Here is a 25461-nt window from a genome sequence, read left to right as displayed (position 1 = left end):
CCTGGTGGGTGTGGGTGTACGGGAAAAATGAACATTGCTTAACACAAAAGCACTAAATGGCCGTAGTGCAGTTTTTCAGGTAGAACAGGTAGCAAGTCAGACGTAGTCAGAAGTAGAACAAGTAACACCAGGAAGGGGTTTCATATTTGTTATTTATGTCTAAATGCACTGGAAGATATCTTTGCACTTGTATGTTTTAGTTTTCTCCTACTGAAGTTGTCAACGCTGTTTATATTCTGTCATAAATTGTTGTTTGCAGTGTTTCACATTATTCCTGTCCTGAACTTAATGTGGCGAGAGGGTCAAAAGTAATCTGCATGATTTGAATCAATATTTCACGTTGGAAGTAACTCCCTTTACTTGATGCTGTTAGTTTCCTGCCGTCTTTTTCTACATGGGATGAACTTCCTCGGTGACCGTTCCCCAGGAAGTCTGAGACACAACTGGCCCAAACAAATCTGCTTCTCATTACCTGTCCTGATGAACCCAGTGCTGCTCACATCTCCTCTTTGGTACATCGGAGGCTGTGTGCCGTGCAGACAGACTTATGAGCTCATCTGTGTGTGAGAGACAGAGAGAGAGAGGAACACACCACTGTGCCCCAACACACTTCCTAACTGCTACCTACCGCTGCTCTGCCGTTGCCATGGATACAGTGCCCTCTCTCCCCCTCTCTCCTCTCTCTCGCGGTGGGTATGGAGGGATGGGGCTGGAGAGGAGTGAGGAGAGGAGTGAGGAGAGAAGTGGCTCTGGCTGCTGCCTCTGCGTCATATTCATACCAGTGCAGCTGAGAGCGCCCCCCCCTCCCTTCTCCCCTCCTCCTCCTCCTCCTTCCTTCCTTCCTTCCCTCCTTCCTTCCTTCTCATCATCCAATTTGCACACTGCTAGATCCCCCCTCCATTTGTGTCTCCTATCTGCATCTGCTGATCACAGTCTCCCTCTCTCTCTCCGCTGGCGCAGCTTGGTTTCATCTGCGTGGCTGACCCGGGCGGACTTTTTTTCGAGCGAGCGTGGGCGCAGAAGAAAGACAAAGGTAAGCGTTGAGATGGAGGATGTTTAAGAGTGTTTGTCTGTGTGAGAGAGTGTGGAGAAAAAGAAAAGGAGAGGAAGAGGAGTCGGGGGCATCAGAACAGCTGCAAGACAAAAGACTGAGAGGTAAGCACTGATGGCATGAACTCACCTGAGACAACAAGCATGCCACCAGGAGCCTTTTTCAGGATTTTGTAGGGAATTTAAGACGACACAGTGTTATCAGCGCACGTGAGCAAGTGTTAGTCTGCTGTCAGAGGACAACATACTAAGAGTGCATTAGTGCGTGATAGTAAGCCAGGCAGTTAGTGTGTCTGTGTGCAGTCACTTTGCTGTCAGACAATGTTATGGTACTGCTGCATGTTCCCACAGTGGAGACAAGGAGGCGAACGGAGGGGGAACTTCATTATTCACAGAGCGCTTTCTGAGCGATGTGCGGATGTGTTGACAGAGCGGGAACCTCTGTATCTGCAAGAGTAGGAGAGTGAGGGGAAGAGAGGATAGAGAGCACGCCTGACAGTGCAGTCAGTGGTAAAGTGCTCAGCTTCAAAGCCTAATCGCTCCTGGAAACAGAAGCCATTTCCCAAATCACATTCACGCACCCCTCCTATGTTTCTTCTCCCTGGCTCTTATCTCTTCTGTTTCTCTCTGTTGCAGCGTCGGGGATGCCGCTCTCTATCTCTCACATCTGCCTTTGTTTCAGAGTTCACCATTTTACAGTAGCAGAATCTTCTGTAAATGTCAGAACCCGCAGATCGCGACCCACAAGGCGCACAAAGGAGCGAATGGTGACAGAATAGCAGCGTGAGATGAGAGGACTCCAAGAGAGAGAAAAGAGCTTGTTGAAACAGAGAGACAAAAAAGTGTGTGAAGGGGAAATGAAAAGACGGGGGAGAAGACAAGTAACGGGAGAAGAAGAGGAGGCCCGCAGGGTTATTCATTGTGTCTCGGTCCCGAGAACAGTGTCTAACACCGTGTATGACATTTAACTGTGATGCCTCTGCCAGTGCGCTGGTGTATGGGGATTGTGCCTGTCAGCTTTCGTTTCAGTGGAGACAGTTGTTTGTCTTATGTTAGTATATTGGTTGTGAGTGACTGAGGTTGTTACACAAGGCTTGAACTCACTTGGGGGGCTCCTTTAGTGCAGCAGATACATAGATATACTAGACCAGCGGTTTGATGGAGCCCCGCAGGCCCGTCACATGAACCAGAGTGGCCCTAATATACGCAATCCGTCACATAATCTGTCACATTACAAATGAGACAATTTTGATGTATTTTCAACCAGATAGTATTTAACACTGATAACTTTATTAAAAGGGGATATTTTTACAAAAAAAAATTTTCATATAACTTAACAATTGTCAGGTTTGCGTTTGTACTACTTAGATTGAAATAATTTTATTATTAGTACAATTTATCCTCTACTGTTCACAATTTTTCAATTTCTTTTAGCTAACTATGCCAACGATTTATCCATTACTTTTAGCTTTACTTTTGCAACTGTGTTTAGCTACTGGAACAGTTTATTCATTAGTTTAGCTTTTCACCAATTTTCAATCACATTTACTGATATATTTAAACCATTTATCCTTTAGCCTACTTTTTAGCTAGCTATTTCAACAGTTAATTCATTAATTATATTCATTAATTCCTCTTAGCTAACCATTTAAACCATCTATCGACTACTTTTGAGCTAAATATTTAACCATAACCATTTATCCTTTACTTTTAGCTAACAATTTCAGCCATTTATCTGTTTCTTTTTAGCTAGCTAGGCCTATTTCAACCATTTAGCCATTAGGCTACTTTTGAGCTAAATGTTTCAACAAGTTATCCAGTATTTTTTAGCCAACTAGGCCTATTTCAACATTGTTTTCGATAACTGCCCTCTGCCCATTCGTGAACTAGTTTTTTAGAGAGTAAAAAAACTAGTTCACAAACAGCTGACTCAATATGAGGGATTCTTTTAAATGAGATCATAGTATCTATTTCGTCAAATTAGCTACTCTACAATCTTTCAAGGAACCCCATGGCAACTGCAGAGTTACCTCCTGGGCCACCATTTTTGTTGAACCACAGTTGACTGTACTGGCAGTCAGTTAAGACTGAAGCTCTATTTGCACTGTTTTCTTGCTTTCAGTCACACTGACTCAATGATACGGCTCAGTCTGTTATCCATCTGACAGGATCAGGTACACGAGCAACAAAGACATCCAGCTCATGGGAGTCAGTTATGCGCTCGTGTGTTTGTGTAGCGAAGTGTGAGATTATGAGATTATTGGCTCGGAGAACGGGTTCGCTCGAGCCAAGAGAAGTTAGGGGATGGACGGGAAGGGAAACCAGAGACATTGTGGAGGAAAAGGAAATGAAACAAAATCACATCAAGCCACGTCAAGCTGCAGAAAGGTCAAGGTAATATCAACAGGGTGAGGAGATTAAATTGACAGAGTGAAGTAAGATTAAAAAGCCAGAAAAGAGAGAGAAGAGGCAGAGGCCGCTGGGCAAACAGTCGGCAGTCACACTGTTTACATGCAGCTCCTGTTGAGTGTGAGCGTGTGCACATTTGTGCGTGCGCGCCCTTCCTGCCTCCCATGGGTCTCCAGTGTCCCTGCGCTCCAGGTGGGCTTTGCATTTTTAATCGATACTGTCTGTAGTGATTAACACCAGGCTTTTCTCGGCAGCAGAAAAACAGAAGGAAGTAGCGAGAGAGGGAGACAGAAAGAGAGATGGAAATCTGTCATCCACGAGGCAGGGTGTGTGAGTGAGTGTGTGTCTGTGCGTGTGTGTTTGTTCGGCAGTAATGACCCTCTGCCTCTGGGCTCCTACTGAGTATGTTTATCTCCCACAGCAGCGCAGGGCAAAAATGGACGATGCATCACTGCCACACACACACAAACACACACCATGTGCATTTTCTCCTTTTCCTCTCCTTTGCTCTAATTGCCTCCCTCTTGCATTCTCCCTTTCTCACACACGCACACACACACACACACTCGTCTGATTCCATATAACTTACTCCAGTCTCACATACCGTAAAGGCTCTTTCTTCCCATTTCACTCCTCTCTCATTTTCCCTCCCACTTGTGTTGCAATATGCCTATTAATGATGCAGCTAGAGCAGCACTGCCAACTTCCTGCCTCTGACAGAGAGAGAGGAGTGTAGTTGTGCTGTACATGCCCTGCTTTGTACCACTCCCTCTAATCTCTCCACCCCTCTCTGTCCGTGTTGTTTTTCCTCAGAGTTAGCCCATGCGAGCAGCGTGTGGACTGAGTGCAGCTGTTTCGTTCCGAGCGGAGCCCAACATGTGAGAAGATGTCTGTTGGAGGTTGCGCTTGTCCCGGTGAGTGCCTGCTCTCACTCTTTCTCCCTCTCCCTCTGCCTCTCGTCTCCCTCTTTCCGTGCTCAGTGGTGCTGTCAGAGAGATGACTTATGTAAAAGTGCTGCAAAGCCGCCTAGGGCCAACTGTGTGAGTGTGAGTTATGTTTGTGCACGCGTATGTGTGTGTTGGCGGAGCCGTGCTACACTCTCAACACATGTCCTAAAACAAGGTTATGGACTGAGGCTACCACACTTTAGGATTGAGTTGTTCAGCAGACCCTCTCAGTCACGCTAGCTTGCTGTGCAGCGGATCAATGGCTCTTTGAGTTTTGCCACATACACAGAGAGTGAGATATCAATAAGTACTTCTTTTCACTCTCTTTCTCAGCTTTATCGGACCACCGTACGTCTGCTTTTGATTGTTTCTGCTCTCATATGTCCAGAAGTGTTGGCGGAAACCACTGCTTACTATCCCAGGACTTGTTTTTCATATTTGTGCCATGGGTCAGAAGTGAATGGGACAGAAGTACTCTGCTTTACTAATGCTGGTCTCTCGAGATGAGTTTAAACCCATTAATGACGGCACTGTTCTCAGAGGTCCCCAGAACACTGTTTAAAGCTAGAAAGGTGGCAGGGTCCACCACATATAAACAAAGTCAAACAGTATGAAATTGTGTTGTCCTTTAAGGTCACTTTGTTTAGTCACTTTCTTCAGTTAGAAATATAAAGAGAGTTTGTTTAAGATCTTTCTCTTGTGATTAAAATGTATTCCCCAAAACTACATAGTGCACCTTTAATGAAGGCTCATTAATGGTTTGAACGCAAGTAAGAATTGATTTTGCTTGGAGTTCAGCTGCTAATGACAGCTCTTTGTCACTGCGACTTCCTGCGTGCTTTCATTTTTTGTGCCATCGTGACTCTTTAAATAAAGGTTACATAAAAGATGGTTCACTTATTGTCACTCAGCTTCCACACTCTGCTCTTGTGCTACCGTGTCAGAGCAAGAGGAGGCAAATCTAGAACAGTCTGTCTGTACATGTCAGTCTTTGGCAAGCAAAAATGTTTTGGCAGCTTTTATCCAGTAGATCTTGTAATCTGTTCTCTCCCACAGAGTGTTTGATCCCTTTTTTGACTTAGGAGCAATTTCTCTTTAACGATACCCCAGTGAGAGCAGGCGGGCTACAGAGACAGTTGCCTTGTGCACAGTGACAGCCTCGCAGTGCCAGGGGACGGGCTCTGTGAAGAACAAGGGAGCAAGTAACAGATAGAAATTGAATCGTAGCGTCTGCTCAGGGGGATCTAAGAGTGGACGGATTGAATTAGGGTGTCAGTATCATTTTAATGGGGCTGTTTTGATTCATTGGTAGTCGGCTATCAGATGGAATAAAATTAGAAAGGCCTCTGCTTGATGTTTTCCTCTCAGATCTTTCCTCCTCTCCACTATCTTGATTCCTCTCTCCTGTAGTTTTCCAGTATTACTCCCTCCTTCGTTCCCTCTGTTGACAGACTTAAGTGTGCAGCAGAAACTTTTAATGACATCCACATGTTTATGAAGGATGTACAAGGAAAGAGGTAGGAAACCAGAGAGCTCCTGCATGTGCAGGTTTACACATGCAGGCATGCGTGCAGATGTAGAGCATGCATGCACACTTGTACACCTTCACAAGGAGCCTGCTAGGACAAGTTTAGGCTGGCGGATCTCACAGATAACCGCCGAGCAACATTGATCATCACCGGTTTCCCTCTCCCTTTCTGTGCCTGTGCTGTAAATCATTATATTCGAAGGCTGGTTTGTTTATATTCTTCTCCGATGGCGGATTGGAAGATCCTCCCCGTCCTTTGTGTGTGAATCTGCATTGGAAAAACAAATCCTCTCTGATTCTAACATCGCTCTCTCTTCTCATCTGGTCTTTGTTTTGTTATTGGGTCAGAGTAATTGTAGAAGAGAGGAATCTCAACAGAGCATATTTGCATGTGACAGAATGCAAGCCATAATAAAGGACAGACTCCTCATGTCTGTCTCTTTCAGTGACAACACTGTGACATCCTGCTGTTGTTGTGACTTTGCTGTGAATCAGCCTTTTTAGGGCTTTGTTCCCCACATGAAGGAGATCCGTCCTAACACAGTGGAGCCAATCACGTCCTTTGTTCCGACTAAATGGTAAAAATAGATTGCCTGTGAGCTGAAGATACCCCCCCTCCACTCTCACATGCACCCACTCAAGCATGCGCTCCCCTCTGCTCACCCATCTCACTCTAACCCCTCCCTCCCATTTCTGCCTTCCTCATCTCTCACTCTCCCCCTCTTCCTCTTTCGCCCTCTCTCCCTCTTTCCCTCCCTCTCTGTCACTCCCGCATCCCTCGCTCACTGCCTTTTGCAGTAGCAGCGGTGTTACCTCATGCAGAAAGTCACATGGCTCCTGATTGGAGAAAAGTGACTTAAGGCAGAGCCAAGATGGCAGCCAAACAGCCAGGGCTTTTTTGATTACCGTTACACAACAACACGACTGGCTCGGCTTTATCTCGCTGCACTGAAAGCCTGCGCCTCTCTTTCTTTTCCTCCTCAGTTCTTCACTTCTTCCCCTCTCCTCATCCCCCTCCTCTCTCCTACCCTAGTGAGTCTCTCAGATCTTGTTTGCTAGATCAAAATGGCTGTGTGTGCAGAGGCAGAGAGAAAGAAGGAATGCGTGGGAGACAGAGATGCTGGGGAGTCAGAGAGATGGAGGGGGGGGTGCAGAGTGGAGACGAGCTGTAGTGATGTCACATCTGCTGCAGGCCGACAGGATGGCAGAGGAAAGCTGCCATGTGCCACACGGCCGGGAGGAGGCGGAGGATGGGGAGAACACTAAACGTGTGGGAAGGAAAAAATGTTTTTTTCTATCAAAGCACACCTTTATTTGCGAGAGATGTGCAAGCTGCAGTCTTTAAAACATGAAAGCGTGTTCAGTGCCGAGGTAGAAGCTGACGGTAACAGTGCTCAGATTGAAACAGAGCTGAAAACAAAAGGTATGAGGACAGACGCAGAGTTGTTTGAAAGCTTTCTGCCATACCTCTGTGCCACCTGTGTGTATGTGCATGTGTGTAGGTTTGAAAGGCTTTTGTGTATATATAGCTACAAATCATCAACCAGATTCATAGTTTTTTTTAGACTTTATAAAAGTATTTTTAATTAATAACCTAATCGCCAGACTGAATGTTGGCAATGAACATTTCTGCAAATCGTAGATATGTTGAAATTTTACCTTTCTTTAGGTTCTATTTTTTACTTTATGTTGCAACAACAATGTGCTTATGGTCGAGTTAGGTCGAGGCACAAAAACCGCTTGGTAGGGGTTAGGAAAAGATCATGACTGGCTTTTGGTCACTGCAAACACGGCTGAAGATGTCCTGAGGTCTCCTTGAAAATATCCAGCAGCTTAACACTTACAAATGTTTACAAGCTGTTTACGAATGTTACAAATGTAAATATTGCAGTTAGCAATGCCCTCCCTTCTATCTACGTCACCACATGACCGTGGAGCGGTAATCCCCTGACACAGCAGGAAACAGAAGGGTCCTGCTCCCTGCGTGTTCACAAGCATCCAGGACCGCCTCTTTATGGAGTCCTCTGTCCTGATTGGATAAAGTGGGCAGGGATACCAAAAAAAATATTTTCAATATTTTCTCTTTTACTGCATAAGTGGGGGGAGGAGAGACATGGGTTACTGACCAAACACTCTATAACAGTGATTACTGTTGGAATATAGAGCTATTTAACACTCACTTTAATGCAAAAATATCACTTACAGCAGCTTTAAACAGTCTCAAAATGTGGTCACTGGCCACCATCACCTCCACCTCACAATATGAAAGACAGGTAATAAACATGTAATGTGACCATGATATGACACATTTTGTAAAAATGTCAATATGATATATAGCCTATGACATATACAAATGTGAACGTACCAGTGGTCTGCAAAAACGTTAATTGCCAACATTTTATCCTGGCGACTGGGCTGTGAATGACCCAGCTGATTCAGCTTCTGATTGATGAGATGACTTGTTCAAAGAGAATAAGCATCTAAGTTTATGCAAATCAAGGCAAATATTGATATTTTCAAGCTGTTTCAAGGAATCAGTCAAGTGTCCCCTGAAACCGAGAATCAGCGCATCGAGGCTTGAATTGATGACGTCAGCAGGTGGAGGTGGAGTTGGTGGAGTTGTACTTGGAATTAGCGTCAGACTGACTCATTAGGCTTACAGAGTGTGTGTTTGAGATATGACATTGAAACAAGGGTTGTTTGAATGAAGGGCTTCATGTTGCGAATTAGACAAAGTGTCCACGCTCCAGTGAAATCAAGTGCTGTGTCATGGTTGTTTCATTATTCACAATCTGTGGAGCGGCTCCAAGATCAGTCCCTAAATAACATCGTCACTGCAGTCTGCGTCTCGGGTGTTCAGTTTAAGAGCAGACATTAAAACTGAGCTGTGCAGCATTATTTCTATTTATTTTGTTACATCACATTATAGATTTGAGTTTGGGTGAGACATTTTTCCAGGACACGACAAGGGCAGCTACAAAAATGACCACCTTACAGTTAAAACTGCACCTCAGGGATTGGCTAATTCCCCCTGCACTCAGAACATTGACCTCTATCATTGCAATCGCCGCGACAGCAACCCTCGCATACAATCTTTCTGTTGGTTATCCTTCAATTTATCTCGAACACATGCTGTTCAACTTCCTCCTGTCAAGCCACAGCAGCATCCTCTGGGTGCAGTCCATGTTCGCTCTGTCTGCTGCCTTGTTGCTATCACTACCAGTCAGGTGTCACAACAGTTTCCCTGACAGTTTTGTGCCTCCGCTGTGGCGTTTTAGAAAAGCAGCAACAGGAATCTGAACATGCTGCTCAACAGCGCTGTCTTCAGATTTTTCTCTCCACCGCTTCACTATCTCTGTCAGAAGCTTGCAAAACAGCAAAACAGACACAGTGTGTCTTCGGAAAAATGCTTTCAGGGCATTTTTTATTAACACCAGCCTGTGTATGACATGTGTGAGGTCAATTCAAACTTGCTAACAGCTCACCTTAGTTTCTTTACCAACATCAGTGTAAAAGGTGTCTAACTGTACCGAGGTTTGATTAATGCACCAAAAAATAACAAATCAGATCTATTTTATATTTTTCTTAAGTATAATTTCCTATGACTATGCATGGAAGGCATTTTACTGTATATGCACTCAGCCTCTGCATAAAATAGTACAGGTAAAGTGGTCTTCGGAGCTGGGTATCTATAAATACAAGAGGGCACATCACATCTGGTGTCGTAGAAGACCAGCTTTCCGGTGACTAAAATAGGACTTAGCTCTCGTTCATGTGACTGCCATGTTCTGATGAAGCCTTTAATGTTATCGCTGCCTGCTATGTACGTACTCAATGTGACTCTTGCTGAATACAGATGAAATCAATTCTGGGAACTGAAACACTCCCGCAGCGATGCATGCAATATCCCATATTTTGTGCAACGTAATCCCCTCTTCCATTCGGCCCATCTTTAATAGATTTATATAATGATAATGGAGGCTAGTAGTAAAATATAAGCCTATTGTGCATGTAAAAGTTACTGATTGTTATAATCATGGACAGGGCAGATAAAGCTAAAGATCGAGTTACATGACACAAATGGAAATGTCATTGTTTTTAGTACTGCTGCATGATATGGTGAGTAAATCATTTTGCGACTAGTAAACTATTAAACTATTTAAATTAGGATCATTTAAATTAAGATTTTTCAGCTAGGGCATCTCTGCGGCACTACAAAACTTATTATAATGATGTTTTGTCAAACATTTGACCTTGAAAGGAGAAAAGTTATGCTCATTGTCAGTTTCATAATTTCATTTTGGGTTACTTCTCGAATAGGTTTACATACTGTAATGCTCAAATAACACATCAGTTTTCTCATCCTGTACCGTGTTTCAGGAGCAGTGTTTTCTGTGGGAGACCTTTGACCTTTTAGCTTTCAAGATCTTTTACATGCGCTGAACCTCTATGAAACACTGAAGGAAAGAGGAAAAAGTGAAAAAGCATCACAGGTGTCCTCTTGAATCTTGCAATTGGCCATATTGCAGTTTCAATAATGTTTTGATGAATTGTGCAGCCCTAATGTTAGTTGAAGGGGCTCTGTGCAACTTCTGTGTTGTGCTGGAAGCGGGTCGTTAGTTAATGATACCGGACTCCACTTCTAAACTAACCCCTTAGCTGCTGTTGCTTTTTGTTAGCAGAGCCGAGAGACGCACTGAGACAAGGCATAAAGTCACATCCTATTGACTGTCATAGAAAATCCAACCTTCACAAAGAAATCCACAGTCCAGCAGCATTAGACATCTTAAACAACATGTCCACAGGCTTGTACAGGCAACCAGGAGAGACGGGGAAAGTCTCATTTCATGTCATGTTACAATCAGCTCACATATAGCTAACAAAAATATAATTTATACATGTAAAATGCTACAAATGTTACATAGAGCCCCTTTAAAAACCCTACTTAGTCGTGAATAGGGCCCAGTATACTCCTGGGTACAGTTCATTCTATTCAGTAGCACGAGGAAGATGTTTGCAGCTTTTGCCAGCAGAGGGAGGTGCTGTTCTGTCACGTCTCCCCGTGTCAGTCCATCAACACTGAACAGACAGCAGACTGGGGAATCATCCTAGATCTGGGCCTGTGTTATAACAAAAAGCTTTGGTCTTTCTTTTATTCCCTCTTGTAGCTGTTTCATAATTTATGTTCTGTCATAACTACAAAGGCAGCTCTGTAGGTATGAACACGGTTAATATACCTGGAAACCCTTTTGGGTTTGTTTCTTTTTTCCAGAATTTAACCAAGTGATGCAGGATGCAGCACTATAGCTGAACAATACTGGTACTTACATGGTTCCACTCGGTAAGGAACAATCTGATAAGATGCAAAATGTACTCCAGCTGTTGTTAGGACAAGAAATTCCAGGTCCAAGCAGTGATATGGATTGTTCGATTTTGTTTAAAAGATGCAACCCACAATTCAAGAGAAGCTATTTTTGATCTCAAGCTGCAGCAGATACTGTTTGTACATCTCTGCTCTATGTCTGACGTGTTCTTTATACACTAAGAGTGACTGGTGAGGCTCAGATGTGTTTACCCTCTCACTGAATTGCATTTTTTCATGTCTCTCTGCCGCACTTCTTGCTTATATAATTCTACAAACTGACTGGCAGCTCAAGTGAAAAGCCCCAACAAATTGAGCTTTAAAAGCACTTTAAGACCACAAAAGGTCCTCCAGCCTTCAAATGTATTGCTTGTAAACATTAGAGTGGTTATTGATTAAAAGTGAAGCAGCAGATTATACCCTTACATAATCTGAGGCTATGACAGGCTCAGGACTGCGGTCTAAAGGATTTGAGTCATCAGCCAAGTCAATCATTTTTCATAAGCTTTAACAAAGTTGGTTTGAATTATTAACTAGTTGTTGTGTTAGTGTGAACAGAATGTTTGAATCACACTCCATGGATTTAATAAGGGATTTGTGGCCTCGATCAGGCAGTTTTTTCTCATTTTGGGATTGTTAAAGTCAGGACGAACTGTACAGGACTGGATGACCAATGCTAGTTCAAATAGCTCCAGCCCCAGAAAATCAATTTCGTCATGACTTAATTCCTCAGGGCTGATTATTCCTCATGAATTAGGTTTTAGAGCCCCGACGATACAAAGCTTTTAGAATTGCACCAGCTTGGAAAAATGTTCTTAGACTCCCTGGGATATAATCCTGCCAGTTTTTGGACTGTGGTTGAACACAACAGCTTCCGAACTCAAAAAATGAAAGGCATGTAACATTTGATTGCAATGACGTCTATTGTTAAGTTTCTAAATACAACATTTCTTTATTCCTCATGAAATGTGTTGAGATATATTAAGGGACTATAGATTTCCTTCAGTTTTTCTGAGACTACAGATGCTAATAAAATGACAAACTAAGTGAAGCACGTACAATAGAAAAATAAAAAAATAAGATAAGGTGAAATATTATTTATTCTGATGGAAGTTTGGTATGTTCGTACAGATTTAATTCATTTCAGTCTGGGTGATGACTGATGATTCTTTCACCACCATATCTGATACAGACTTCCCTAAATCTAAACTAACTTGTGGAAGCTGGAGAACAAGCCAGAGAGGTCCAATAGTTTCTGTTAAGTAGATGTTTAATGTGCTCTGGTCAAATCCTTAAATAGGTGCCATGTTTGAATTTATGGCCATCTGAATCATAAAGTCATAAATCTGAGAGCAGAGTGACAGGTTGTATCTGCAGGCATGTCTGCAGTGGGGGAAAGTAACTAAGTACATTTACTCAAGCACACACTTGAGGTACTCTGTTACATTTAGGCCTATTTGATATCTTTAGTTACTAGTTCCTTTTCAGAAAATATAATCAACAAACACAATATGAATAATATTACGGTTAAAACAAGATTTTATTTATCCCTTGATGAATATCACAAGCTACCAGGCAGTATAAACAGTCAAGATAAACCCCCTCCTGCTGCAACATGAAAGAAATGTACATAATGAATGCATTAATAATTATTATTCTATATTATAAATAACCATTATTCTTACTCTCGCTGCCCCCATCTTTATATTTTCTTCTCATGTTTATTCATTTACTTTTATTGAACCAGGGAGGAATAAAAATGAAGTCTTTGTTGTTATTTGTTCTCTTGTATCTCTTTTGACTTTTGCAGTGGAATGAGTAGGTTAATCCCTCTCTCCTGTCAGTCTGTTAATGCATATTATAACCACATCCTTGTCTCTGTTTCTTGTAAATGCCAATAAAAAACATCTGATAACAATAAAGTATTAGTATTAGAACCATTATTAGTAGTACTTTTACTTGTACTTTGAAGTATACTATGCAGCTGGTTTGGACTATGTGAGTTGCTGATATTGAATATATACAGCATGATGCTGCAGACTTGAATATATTTTCCCACCAGTAAAAACTGTGCTGAGGATTGAAATAGGCTGAAAAGTGTCCCTCTCATAGGGGACCCACCTTGTTCCACTCTGGGTCGCACCGGTGCACACATGGGTCTCGGACGAGACAAACTGGGGCCCGAGTGAGGGAGGCAGGGCCGTGTCTGTCCCGGTCTGTGAGTCGGGATGGGCGGAGGAGCCTGGAGGAGGCGGGGCCTTTGTTTGTTCGTGTCTCGGCTGGCAGGAACAAAGGGTCCTGTAGTAGTAGTAGATAGGTAGCACCGTCCACCACACAGATGACATTTAAAACGTGTAGTTGGGGATTGCACTTTGACAGGAACCAGGGGAACTAGTTGGAGTGTTTTACTTCCCGTCGCTTGCTGTCTTCTTTGGGATCCTCGGACTGCATTATCACCGGTCGGAGCTGGAGCTCTCACCATCCAGCCGCTCCGGCTAGCAGCGAGGCTAGGTGGCTAGAAACACCGAGCGGAGGTGTTGAGCAACACCGCGTTTCGGTGGACCTTTCTCTGCAGGTAACTCAAACTTAAAGCCGCCACACTTTAGCAGCAACACTTCTTCATAATAAGCCACCGAAACTGTTTTTAAACATGCACGGGAATTAATGAGTGGATTGCGTTGATGACGGGAGTTAGCAACTAGCTAGGTTTTAATAGTTTAGCAATGGCAACCGTCCCCTGCAAACGCTCACTGAATGCGGCCCTGCGGCTCAGTTGACGCCTGGTCCTGTGTGTTGAAGTGAATACTGTCGTGTTGTTAAATGTCGGCTGTGCATGCACACAGGCAGAGCAATAAGTTGACACCAGTATGCAGTGCAAGTATGTGTCTTCGCACATTGCTCTGGATGTTTTATTGGCTGAGGGCCAGCCTCTGGATGCAGCTCTATTGTTTGCAGTGAACAGTTTGGGCGGACTAAACTGCACCAAAGTGCCACTATTTAAAGTTAGCCTTTGTGAGAGTCGTTATGCAAGTGATTTTAATCAGGCTCTTCTCTCTAAAGGATGCAGGAGTCATTCATCTCTATTTGTCATGTGGGCCCCAACTCAAGATGTGATGTCTGGCCCGTGAAATTACATGTTTATGTTGGTGTGGGTCCTCCTGACTGGCCTCTTTTTAGGGTGTGTGTTGCTGTTATGTACAAGGGTAAAATAATATATGTGTCAGCATTTTTGCAGGATGTGAATGCACAATGTGTGATAGAAATTAAGATATCTTCTTGTATTTGTTGCAGTTGAATTTGTTTTCTGCACAATGTGCATTAAATTGAACGACTTGGGTTTGAATGCTGTCTGGGGCTAATGGCTGGTGGTGTTGGCAGGGGTGCTCCTATAGGTCAGACAACCATTGTTGGGTGCTCCTGAGCAGGTTCACCCCCATCGTAACGGGGAGGAGAAGATGACCTGCCATGACTTTTGCATGTATACTGAAGCAAGGAAGAAAAGGGTGAGAGTAAATGAAGGAGGAGCTGTTCAAGGAGCCTACATCAGAGTTCACAGATGCATTCTTTCTGCCTCAATTTGTCTTCAGCTAGCATTTGTCGAGTACTCTGTCTGCGGGGTTCATCAAAAGTGATGTGAAAAGCTTAAAAGATGGAGCTTAGCGAGGTTTGATCCTGCATTAGAGTGGCCCATGTCAGATGTTCATGTTTCTCCCCCCTGCCGGGTTTAATTTGATACAATCGCCATTTTATATGCCGAGCTGACAGTGACCGACTGTTGTGCATAAATTGTGCCTAACAAATTAATATTATGCTGCCTTCAGGTGCCTGTTGGGAATACCAGATTTACAAGCAGTGCTCACATAAACAACATTACCGAGGGGGCAAATACAGGAGCAGACAGGATTTTCTAATATCTCAAAGCTGCCAGTATCTATTTACTCTATTATGAATGTATCGCCCCCACATGAAATTCCTCTAGTTGACTTCACGTTTTGTATCTGTGCTGAAAAAGTGGGCTAAAAAAGTGGGCTAACTGGAGGGTGGTTGTGATGGGCCAGATTGGGTCAAATTTCCAAGGGTTGTTTTTCTCAGACATCCCAGTCAGCCGCTGCCTGCTTGGGTATAAAATATCTTTGGTCGGACCTAATTACATGCAGCCGCTGTCTGTGTGAGGTCTGCTGAGTAGAGATGCAGAATAGATGTTTTCTCAGAGCCCTGAATTGTTTGAGTATGAATGGCTTATCTGGGCAGACAAGGGTTAACAACAGCCAGGCTAGCGAGTGGGGGGATGGGTGGTAGAGGCAAGTAAAGGGGGAGACACACACACACACACACACACACACACACACACACACACACACACACACACACACACACACAGTGCAGTGCATGGTTAGTATCTCATGGGGCTGTATGCAGAGAAGAGGGTTCACTATAATGGTACAAGAACACAAAGAACATACCAGAGCACTTCCTGTGTTTGTATCCCCCAATTTCACTGATTGTTTTCTCAGATTTCTGCAGGCTAATAAATATTGCTGCCCCCCCCCACCACCACCACCCCCGTGATGATTTGTTTTCTTGTCCATTTAGCAGATTGAAGACGCATTAGATAATGAAAGCAGCAGGAAATTGTTTTGGCAGCGGGTTTTTTATTTGAGCAAATCTCAACAAAATCATCCAACATTAGATTACTTAGATGATGCTGTGATTTGAATGAGCTAAATCTAAAGTAATCTAAATCTCCTCTAAATCTCTGCTCTTTTTTTTCTTCTCCTCCTTCTCTGCTGTGTGCTTGTGTGCAGGCTGTTCGTCAAAGTCATTCAAGCTGTACTCTCCTAAGGAGCCCCCCAACGGCGGCAGCTTTCCCCCCTTCCACCCAGGCGCTATGCTGGACAGAGATGTGGGGTAGGTCTGGGTTATACTGTCAGAAATAAAATACGTCTAAAACTAGGGCATCTTTTGAATTAATTTAGTATTTTAAACATGGTATTTATTACTTTCATGATGTCTCCATTTTACTTAACTGGAAGCTGTTCGTTGTTTTATTATTTACAAAAAATTACAAAATATCTATTTTTACGTGCTGATTATTTTTTTTATAAATATTTGTATTGATGTTTTATAGCTTATATTTTTGTTTTTCAGAGCATTTTCCTCTAATTGCACTGTTTGATCACCTCATCTTAGATAACGACATTGGAATAAAACCAAATGAGAGTTGACTGCACAGAAGCAAATGTTGCTAAAAAGGCAAAAATATTAGAATTTATTTTTCTACACCTCCCCTGTTATATAACAGGGAATTTAATCTGAAAACTTAATAACTTAACTAAAATGTTAGTCATGTGTGATAAACAGGGCCTTGAAATAAATATATTGGCCATAAAAAGTGAGGTTTTTGTAGCTCTTAGATTAAAGTTCAGAGGTCATGACATATGATACGTTTGCCAAAAAGTATTAAAAACACATTATGCATGATGTTATTTGTGTTTCTTTGAAACCGGTTACTAATATTTGTATTTTTCGTTCCTCCTAGGCCTACACCCATGTACCCCCCATCATACATGGAGCCTGGAATGGGGTGAGTACACAGACACTTGAAGAGGGAATTTACAGTTATGGTTTGACATCGTTTTGAAGGAAATTATAAAGTGTTGAAGCTGTGTGCATTTGTGTTATAAAATGTTTTCATTATATTTGCCTGAAATTAACTTAACTTTGGGTCCACTCCTACAATTTTTTAACACTGTGGGTGAAGAAGAGCCACTGACGTAACTCAGACAGCGGTGTTGAATTCCCCTGTCTTGTGCTTCAGGAGACCCACACCGTACGGGAACCAGACAGATTACCGGATATATGAGCTGAACAAAAGGCTACAGAATTGGACAGAGGTGAGAGTCGCTTCCTCATTCACACAGAACTCGACACCAAATTGTTGCTGTACAGAGACACAGCATGAGTGTTTCATTTTCAAGTTGGTTCTGATTACAGTCCATTGTCTTCTGCAGCCCCTGTGAACTATTTACTGCCGCCATGTTTTCAGATTTTCCCTCCCAGCTGCTGTTTATGTGTTCCTATGTATCCATGCTAGGGATTTTGTGAGAAATTAAGCCCGAGAACTCACAGACTTAATTTACATTCAGGCTCTAATAGGATTATCTGATCAACCTGGCTAAAACGTAATTGGAGTGCCAACTGTTTATATGCCCGAGTGCACAGCTGAGTAGATGTTGTGAGTCATGCTTTTTATATGCACATTACAACAAATACATGCACATTAACCTCTGTGAACAGTTTTCTGTCCAACAACTGCTAACGTCTAAAAAGCAGCATGTCTGATTCAGGAAGTTAATCCCTTCAATTCACTTTTATTTGTTCTTCCGCACCGCACCATTTCTGCTTAAGAGCCCCACGCATTAATGTGGATGACTATATAAAGCATGCACATGTTCTCACATTATTTGCAAACTTTCAGTGGTTTACAAACTAAGAGCCTTATGACCATATTGTAGGGAAGACGATTAGATGGGTTATAGAAGTGTTAAAATTGAAGAACCCAGAGCTTCTGCTTCTTTTTTTTAGTGGTTTTACTACATTCGCTATGTTTGTTTATTCATGTAGTCTCATGTAACTTCCTCACCTCTTTATAGCAAACACAGCCCCTATTGTTCTTGATATCTAATTATTTTTAACAGAGAACATATAGCATCTATTCTGTGCCATTTTGGCAAAACTAAGAGTAACCATGGTTCTTCTTTTTTCAGGACTGTGACAATCTCTGGTGGGATGCCTTTACTACAGAGTTTTTTGAGGATGATGCCATGCTCACCATCACTTTCTGTCTGGAAGATGGACCCAAACGATATAGTAAGAAAGGAAATATTGTTTGTTTTTAATTTTGATACTTTTCTGTACATGAAACATAAAGTTCCATATATTTTATGTTGATATTTTGTTTATCTTTTGAATTTACTTGAGCATTTTATCCAATGATAAGGATTGGCTGTTTGCAGCATTGTGTATATCCTCCATGTTTATTCTATCATGTCTGTGTCAGATTCTGATTCCACTTTCCTTATGTGGGTGATTTAAATTTCATTGTGTTGATCATCTGTAAGTATTCATTTGATTTGTTGATAAAATTATTATTTTCACCCGCAGCCATCGGCAGGACGTTGATTCCACGATACTTTCGAAGTATTTTCGAGGGGGGCGCCACTGAGCTGTTCTATGTTTTGAAGCATCCAAAAGAGTCCTTCCACAGTAACTTTGTGTCTCTCGACTGTGACCAGTGCACCATGGTGACCCAGAACGGCAAACCTATGTTCACACAGGTACAGATAATCTTTTCACAGTGGATGAAAAATGTGTAGCCTTCCCTCTCCTTTCTGTCCCCGTCTAACTTTTATTTCTCTCTTGTGATAAGGTTTGTGTGGAGGGCCGCCTGTACCTAGAGTTCATGTTTGATGACATGATGAGGATCAAGACGTGGCACTTCAGCATCAGACAACACAGAGAGGTCCTACCGAGGAGCATTTTGGCTATGCATGTGAGTTGTGGCTGGAAAAAACACACACACGTACTCAAATCCACATACTATACATGCAGTTATTTATCTCACCTTCTTAACCCAATCACAGGATCCCCAGATGCTCGACCAGCTGGCTAAAAATATCACCAGATGTGGGCTGTCCAACTCCACGCTCAACTACCTCCGTGTAAGCAAATTTCGGTTTTGATCAGTCACTCATGTAACCTCAGCTACACATGCAACAAGCTGATAACACACCTACATGTCTCTTGGGTCCCTCTCTTTCTCTCCTAAAGCTATGTGTGATATTGGAGCCCATGCAAGAGTTGATGTCCCGGCATAAGACCTACAGCTTGAGCCCGAGGGACTGCCTGAAGACCTGCCTCTTCCAAAAGTGGCAAAGAATGGTAGCACCTCCAGGTAACACACACACCTTTTTGAAATTGCCAGTGGCATTTGACATGGTTGCCCTGACAGTCATAAAGCTATGAAGTACTCAACAAATCAGTATGCAATTGTGTGACCTTATCTGCAACAAGCCTCGAGACAACTGATTGATAGATATTTAAATACTTCATTATGATGCATATCTTATCCATTTGTCGACTTGCAGCTGAGCCAGCCAGACAAGCTCCAAACAAGCGGCGGAAAAGGAAGGTGTCCGGCGGAAGCACCGTGAGCTCCGGCGCAGGCAGCAATAACAACAGCAACAGTAAAAAGAAGAGTCCAGCCAACAGCTTTTCACTCTCCAGCCAGGTACCTGTAAGCATTACATCTACTTGACCTCTATCTGCACCTCCCAGGTTCAGCTGAGCAAGGGATGGAAGGATAGGACAGAGGGTGGAGGGGCTGGAAAGAAAGGCAAGGAGGTTAGAGAGTTATTTTGTGGGTATGGGGGGGTAGCTGGGGCTGTTAGTTTGTTTAGAAGTAGTTGTAGCAGCAGGTCAGGGTAGCGATAGCGTCTGGAGGTGGGGTTGGGTTGATGTAGGGGTTGATTTCTGTAATTCTACTAAGAATGAGTAGATTTAGTTAGCAGACCCCCTGATGTGAACCAGTGATGGGCAGTCCCTGGTCCTCTGGGGCCACAGGTTTATGGGTTTATATAGACGAGGTACACATGACCTCCATCTCTAAGTAATATATTTTGGGGTAGGGTTTCCTTGCTCTGATCTCCAGTGGGACAGTTAGGTTTCTCTCTAAATCTGCTGTGTCAACCTGGTTTTAGAGTTACCACTAAGTCTATCAGAGCACATGATTCACACAGCACTGCTGTCTTTGCTTACTTGGTTGCTTGATTGAGCGAACGAGACCCGAGGTGGAATGAAAACCCCCCCGATGCAGCACTCAAGGATCAGGGATGCCCACTGCTGGCCAGTAGGGAGGGCCCTCGACCCTGATTCTCGGAACAGGGGCAGGGAGTCAGGGCCACATGGACTACTGAACTGTCATTGTCCTGATGTGATTGGGTTCAGAATGAGAGGACACTTAATACCTCAAGATTTTAACACTTTGTCCCTAAAACCTAGCTTGAATTACCACTTATAATGCATTTCATTAGTTAAGTTCATTTGTAACGCCAAGTTAGATCGCACCTAGACGATAGGCAAAAAAACGCTACAGTTACATCTCGTCCGTGCAGCCAGTCATTCCGCGCACCCCCCTGTATTATGGGGATAATATGTACCGGCCCTTGCTGTCCCCTTTAGGACGTGATGATGGTGGGAGAGCCCACACTGATGGGAGGGGAGTTTGGTGACGAGGACGAGCGTCTGATCACGCGGCTGGAGAACACGCAGTTCGATGGGGCGAATGGCCTGGAGGATGAGGACAGTTTCAACAGCTCGCCTGCACTGGGGGCACATTCGCCCTGGAACAACAAGGCTCCCTCCAGTCAGGAGAGCAAGAATGACAACTCCCAGTCGTCCCAGTAGAGTGCTGCGGTCCCAGCCAGCCCCTTTTTTCAATGCTTAAAAAAAACCTACTGGGACCCACCTGAGCCAACACACTAGCGAGAGGAGTCAGGGAGGGAGGCCTCGAGCACTTTTGTTCAATTAATTTTTGTTTGTTTTGTTCCGTTATGTTATTTTGAAGACAAAAGGAGAGTGGTCAGGGAAAGGGATAATAGCTGATGGACTGGTAAAGCTCTGTGCTGTCACATGAAGGACAGTGTCAGCAGAATCCCACTCGCTCCCTCACATTGTTGCACATGATCAGTGGTGCTCAGCCTTGGCCCTTGTCTGCTCGGCTCCAGTCAGTCCTCTTAGAGGTGTGGTGAGAGTGGCGGGGTGGCGGTGTGTGTGAAAGTGTGTTTAACCCCCCATCATCGCTCACCACAGCGTTTGAGCCAAAGTTGTCAGAGTGCTCGCCATGGCGGTCCATGTCAGTGGGTTCTTGTTCCAACCTCGGGTCTCTCGGGCGTGCGTTTTCCTTCGACGAGGCACCTCGTTGTTTCTGTTGTGCTCATGTCACAGGGAAGAAATGCTTAGCTTTTATTTAACTTATTTTTTTGCAGGCTGCAGAGAACTGTGTGCACTCTTAGTATCAAAATTCAACGTTCGGTTTTTAAAAACTCAATCATTTGTTTTTGTAGGACCTGGTTGGAACAAAAACCTGTACAGTGCCGGAGCTTGAGGACCGGAGTTGAGAACCACTACGCTAAATCTTAAACACACACACACGCACCACACACAAACACTGAAACAAACACACACACACATGCATACACCCAGACACACATTAACACACATACTCACCTACAACTACAGCATAAAACATTGAGGTACTGGAGAGAGGTGGTACGCAGCATGTCTGGACCAGAGCACCAGACGCTACAGAAGTGTGTTTTCATTTTCTATGTTTTAGACTTGTTTTGAATTTTTCTTTTTTTATTTTTGTAAACAATTTCTAAAAAATAAACAGATTAAAACAAGCAAGCAAACAAAAACACCCCAGAATATTCTTTGCACTGTTTTCCACTATTAACTCCAATCTATTTTTCTTATGAATTGACGGTGTATTTTTTTTCTTTTCTATTATTGCTAATGTAAGAACTGTAAAACATCTGAAACCTGCAGTATATTAATGTATAAGTATTGCTGTTAGATCATTCTTATTGTGATGGTAATAACTTTCATGTAAGTCTGTGCTTGATATAATGTCATCCATCTGTGTCAGACGTCACACTGTCACCAGGTCCATTGGCTTCAGTGCTAGAAAACGGGTTGGGGAGAACATGGCTAGTGTTTAAATACTGTACTACATCTTGTTTGATGTGAGTCCAAAGCAGCACACTGGAAACCACTTTCCCCACTAAATTTCCATCAAGCGCCTGGTTTGGATCTGTTGACTTGTCATTGCAGAACTGTTTGCTTTGTCTTGAAATCTCTATCTGGGGGTCCTCTCTTCAGCGAACATAGAAACAGAAAACTTCTCAAATTTGCTACTCAAAAATATTTTAAAAACAAGTTTTGACAGGATTGTAAAATAAGAAAAAAAAAAGACTTTTGTATTAACTTAAGTTTCCCAGAAATGTTTTTAATCACAATTAAGAAAGCTGCAGACCAAGGAGCTACATGTAAAGATTCTTTAGATATTGATTACACTGTGCTGTTTTATGTTTTATGAAGAATCATTTTGTTGGCTTTACTCCTCATGTTTGTGTCTGTGCTTGTATATTTTTAGGTAGTAATTTCTGTAAAAGTTATTCTATGTATTCCTCCCTAGATCTATGAGAAACTCAATCTAATGTAAAGAGATGAAAAGCCTCTTAAAAGTTTTTTTAAACGTGATTTTTAATGGTACAATCACTGATAAAAGAATTTTGCCCTCATTTTAGCAAACTGTATTTATTTTTCTATGTACTGACATTCTGTTTAGATCCCAGCCACCTGTACAATACTCATGACAATATATGGAGGGGGTTTGTGGGGCTGCTGAGTCAGTTAATGCTAATAGAGGTCATTCCATTACTTGTGTTTTTAGACATGTGGCTCCCAAGTTACTCTGGCCCGTTTATCACGATGGTTCAGTACGTTCACATTAAAGATATATTTAATAGCCAGTTTCTTCTGTTGTAGGTTCCTGATCTAAAGAAAAACACCAGATCCCTTGAAAATCAATAAATAAATGTTAGTCATCATCTGATGAACAGCCTCGTTCCTTGGATGCTGGAAATGTGCCACAGTGGTGCAACATTTGGTAAAATTTAAATAAACTTCACCTAAACCTTCCATCATATGATTTTGAATGTTTTGTTTTTGTAATGTATTTGACATCTTTTTCCAAGATACATTTCAAATTTATTACGGATGAGTTCAAATTGGAAAGTTGATATTTCAGTAAATATACCAGAGCATTACATCTTGTTCTAAGGAAATTAGGACTCACTGGGCTTGACCTTTAGCCGCTGTGTCAGGGTTTCCTGTTGACGTCGATTTGAGGAAATGTTGCCCAACTCATTCTAACATCACGCAGGATCCTAACTGACAGCTATTGGATAGTAATTTGCAGACTCTCCCAGCAGGGGTCTCTCACAGCACCGGGACAGACATGACACAGAATTGAGTCAAAGGGCGACTTTTCAACACTCTGTGTTTCCTAAGTTGAAGTAATTTAGGGAAGAAAGGTTTGTGAGACAGAGCTGAAAATGGCAATGCACCCATAGCTGGCTCCTGTAGCACCTCACCATAGAGGTGATTTTATATCTATATTTTTTGCCAGGTTTCTGTCTGATAATTCATGTATGGTATCAATAAAGATGAATTTTCACTGAAAAACATGGTTGTCTTTATTGGACTCAGCTGTGTTGATTCTTAAAAGAGAACATATGTTGTTTACTGATTTATCACACAGAACCACACAAAAAAGACCCCACAATGAAAGACCACTGACATTTTCTCCAGTAATTATGGGAAAACAATTACTCACGGCTCAGTGAATACTTAAAAATAACTTGCAAAGAACACATAGCTAAACCATGTTGTCTTAAGCAAGGCAAGTTTTTCTTTGCATGTAAAAAAGGACAGCTGTGCTGAGTACAGTATCTCCTTATTGAAACAAAGTTGGAAGTGGAATGTGAAGAAGACACTGCGGCCCTTGTTTCTGAGCTCATGGACACCAGTTGTTCGGGATGCAATTCACAATGTGATCTATCTCTATCTCCCCCCCTTTTTTTAGCAAGTTATCCATTGTGTCTTGGCAGGACAGAAGTAATGAAGACGATGGCACCCATGATGGTAGACAAGAAAGGAGGAGTGATACCTATTGAAAGAAATTGGGACAATAGCAATGTGTGTAACTGATAGCCGTAATTATACAGAGCTAGGTGTCACTCTCCTCTGCGTCTCAGACATACTGCAATGAGGCAGTGTTCTTTCCTATTTATTAACGTGAATGATAGTGTCCATGCTTTTCTATTTTGATCAGAGAAATGGCTTTGTGTTAATACCAGGACTGCCAGAGTAACGCAAGAGAAATCACCACGGCTGAAGGTCACATAATGTAAATGTTGGGTCACCCTGTAACCCTTTGTAAAATTGGAAATGGGATTGAGCCAAAGAAACCAACCAGCAGGAGTCTCTAGTGTTGCGATAAGGGCATGATCCCCCACTGGCTTCCCACGTGGAACACGATGATCTCCCATGATCTCGAGCTGCTGTTGTTTCAGGACAGCAGAACAATTGAGGACAGACACTGAGTGAGAGTACTGTATGGCCTCGATAAGTGTTCACATGCCAAGGCCACTTGGTAAGAGCTCTCTTGGTAGCAGATTAAAGGATCAGCTTGTAATTGATGACTTTGCTGTTGAGGTGATTCAGGGGTGAGCGATCAGCAAGCGACTGCGCACCTGATAATAACAACAAGAGGAGGCGACGGACATGATCATGCAACTCTTCAGCTTTATTTGCATCAGAATGGTTTAGAAAGAGGAATCAGATTCATGTATTGTACAATCCTGTTCCCTTTCATGCAAATGTTTGTTCTCTTGTTCCTATAACAGAGGAGTCACACAGAGCAGGGTGTGGACACACTATTACAAAGTATGAGTGGTGCAGGAGCATGATATAGGTAAGTAATAACAATATCTCCATTCTGGTCCTGGTTCAGTCTGTAGAGAAGTGGTGCAATTCTTGTCTCGGCTCGTTCAGCTACGACTTACAGCGACTTACTTAAATCCTCCTTTTTGACAACACTGAAACTGTTGCAAAATGTTATCAGCATTGTGATAGAATAGCTGCTGCCAATATTGGCCACAGGAATATTATGGATTTCTTGGCAACCTTTGGATGTTCTGTGTCCCCAAAACTCCCTCCCCAAGTGGATCTCTCTCCGATATCTTGGCCTACATACTTGGGCTGTGTTGCTGCTTGTTTGGACTTCACACCAGATGTGAGGTGATTTACATGATGGCTGATTAACCAACTTTTTTCTATCCAGCATGCAAACATATAACCTTTTATTCAAATGAATACATCATGATCTAGTGTTAGTGGCACACAACCCCTCTCTATCCCCCCCGTCACACTTCAGAATCCAGGAAGCAAACATTTGTCTGAGGCGAACCCTGCCAGTTATTTGCTCTCTTCTTCTCACCACTCTCTTTCCCACGTCACTCCCCCTCTCTCCCTGTAAG

The 25461-nt window shown here is 42.8% G+C and overlaps 1 protein-coding gene across 4 annotated transcripts; it reads left to right on the top strand.

The window, feature by feature from the left end:
* Positions 1-960: 960 nt before the first annotated feature.
* ldb1a (LIM domain binding 1a) lies at positions 961-23059 on the top strand. 4 transcript variants are annotated; one of them, XM_073482104.1, is made up of 12 exons: positions 961-1033; positions 4273-4373; positions 16102-16204; positions 16836-16880; positions 17115-17190; positions 18064-18166; positions 18461-18633; positions 18726-18848; positions 18940-19017; positions 19127-19250; positions 19444-19592; positions 20537-21411. In XM_073482104.1, exons 2-12 carry the CDS (start codon positions 4346-4348, stop codon positions 20759-20761), a joined length of 1227 nt encoding a protein of 408 aa, XP_073338205.1. In that variant the 5' UTR covers positions 961-1033; positions 4273-4345; the 3' UTR covers positions 20762-21411. The 4 variants fall into 4 exon arrangements, with proteins under 4 accessions (XP_073338205.1, XP_073338207.1, XP_073338208.1 ...); XM_073482106.1 differs by lacking the exon at positions 20537-21411 and adding an exon at positions 21421-23059 and having other exon boundaries at positions 968-1033; XM_073482107.1 differs by lacking the exons at positions 961-1033; positions 20537-21411 and adding an exon at positions 21421-23059 and having other exon boundaries at positions 4252-4373; positions 19444-19586.
* The last annotated feature ends 2402 nt before the right edge of the window (positions 23060-25461 follow it).

The sequence above is a fragment of the Pagrus major genome, chromosome 15 (genome assembly GCF_040436345.1).
Source record: "Pagrus major chromosome 15, Pma_NU_1.0".
Taxonomy (NCBI): Eukaryota; Metazoa; Chordata; class Actinopteri; order Spariformes; family Sparidae; genus Pagrus; species Pagrus major.
Note: the sequence above shows the minus strand (reverse complement) of the source record. Positions and strands in the feature narration are given on the sequence as shown.

What these genes read in the sequence shown, in the direction of transcription:
- ldb1a (XM_073482104.1), top strand. Translation starts at nt 4,346, where the DNA reads ATGTCTGTTGGAGGTTGCGCTTGTCCCG. An exon ending in GGAGCATTTTGGCTATGCAT is followed by an intron (nt 18,849 to 18,939) that starts GTGAGTTGTGGC and finishes ACCCAATCACAG; the next exon opens with GATCCCCAGATGCTCGACCA. An exon ending in AAGAATGGTAGCACCTCCAG is followed by an intron (nt 19,251 to 19,443) that starts GTAACACACACA and finishes GTCGACTTGCAG; the next exon opens with CTGAGCCAGCCAGACAAGCT.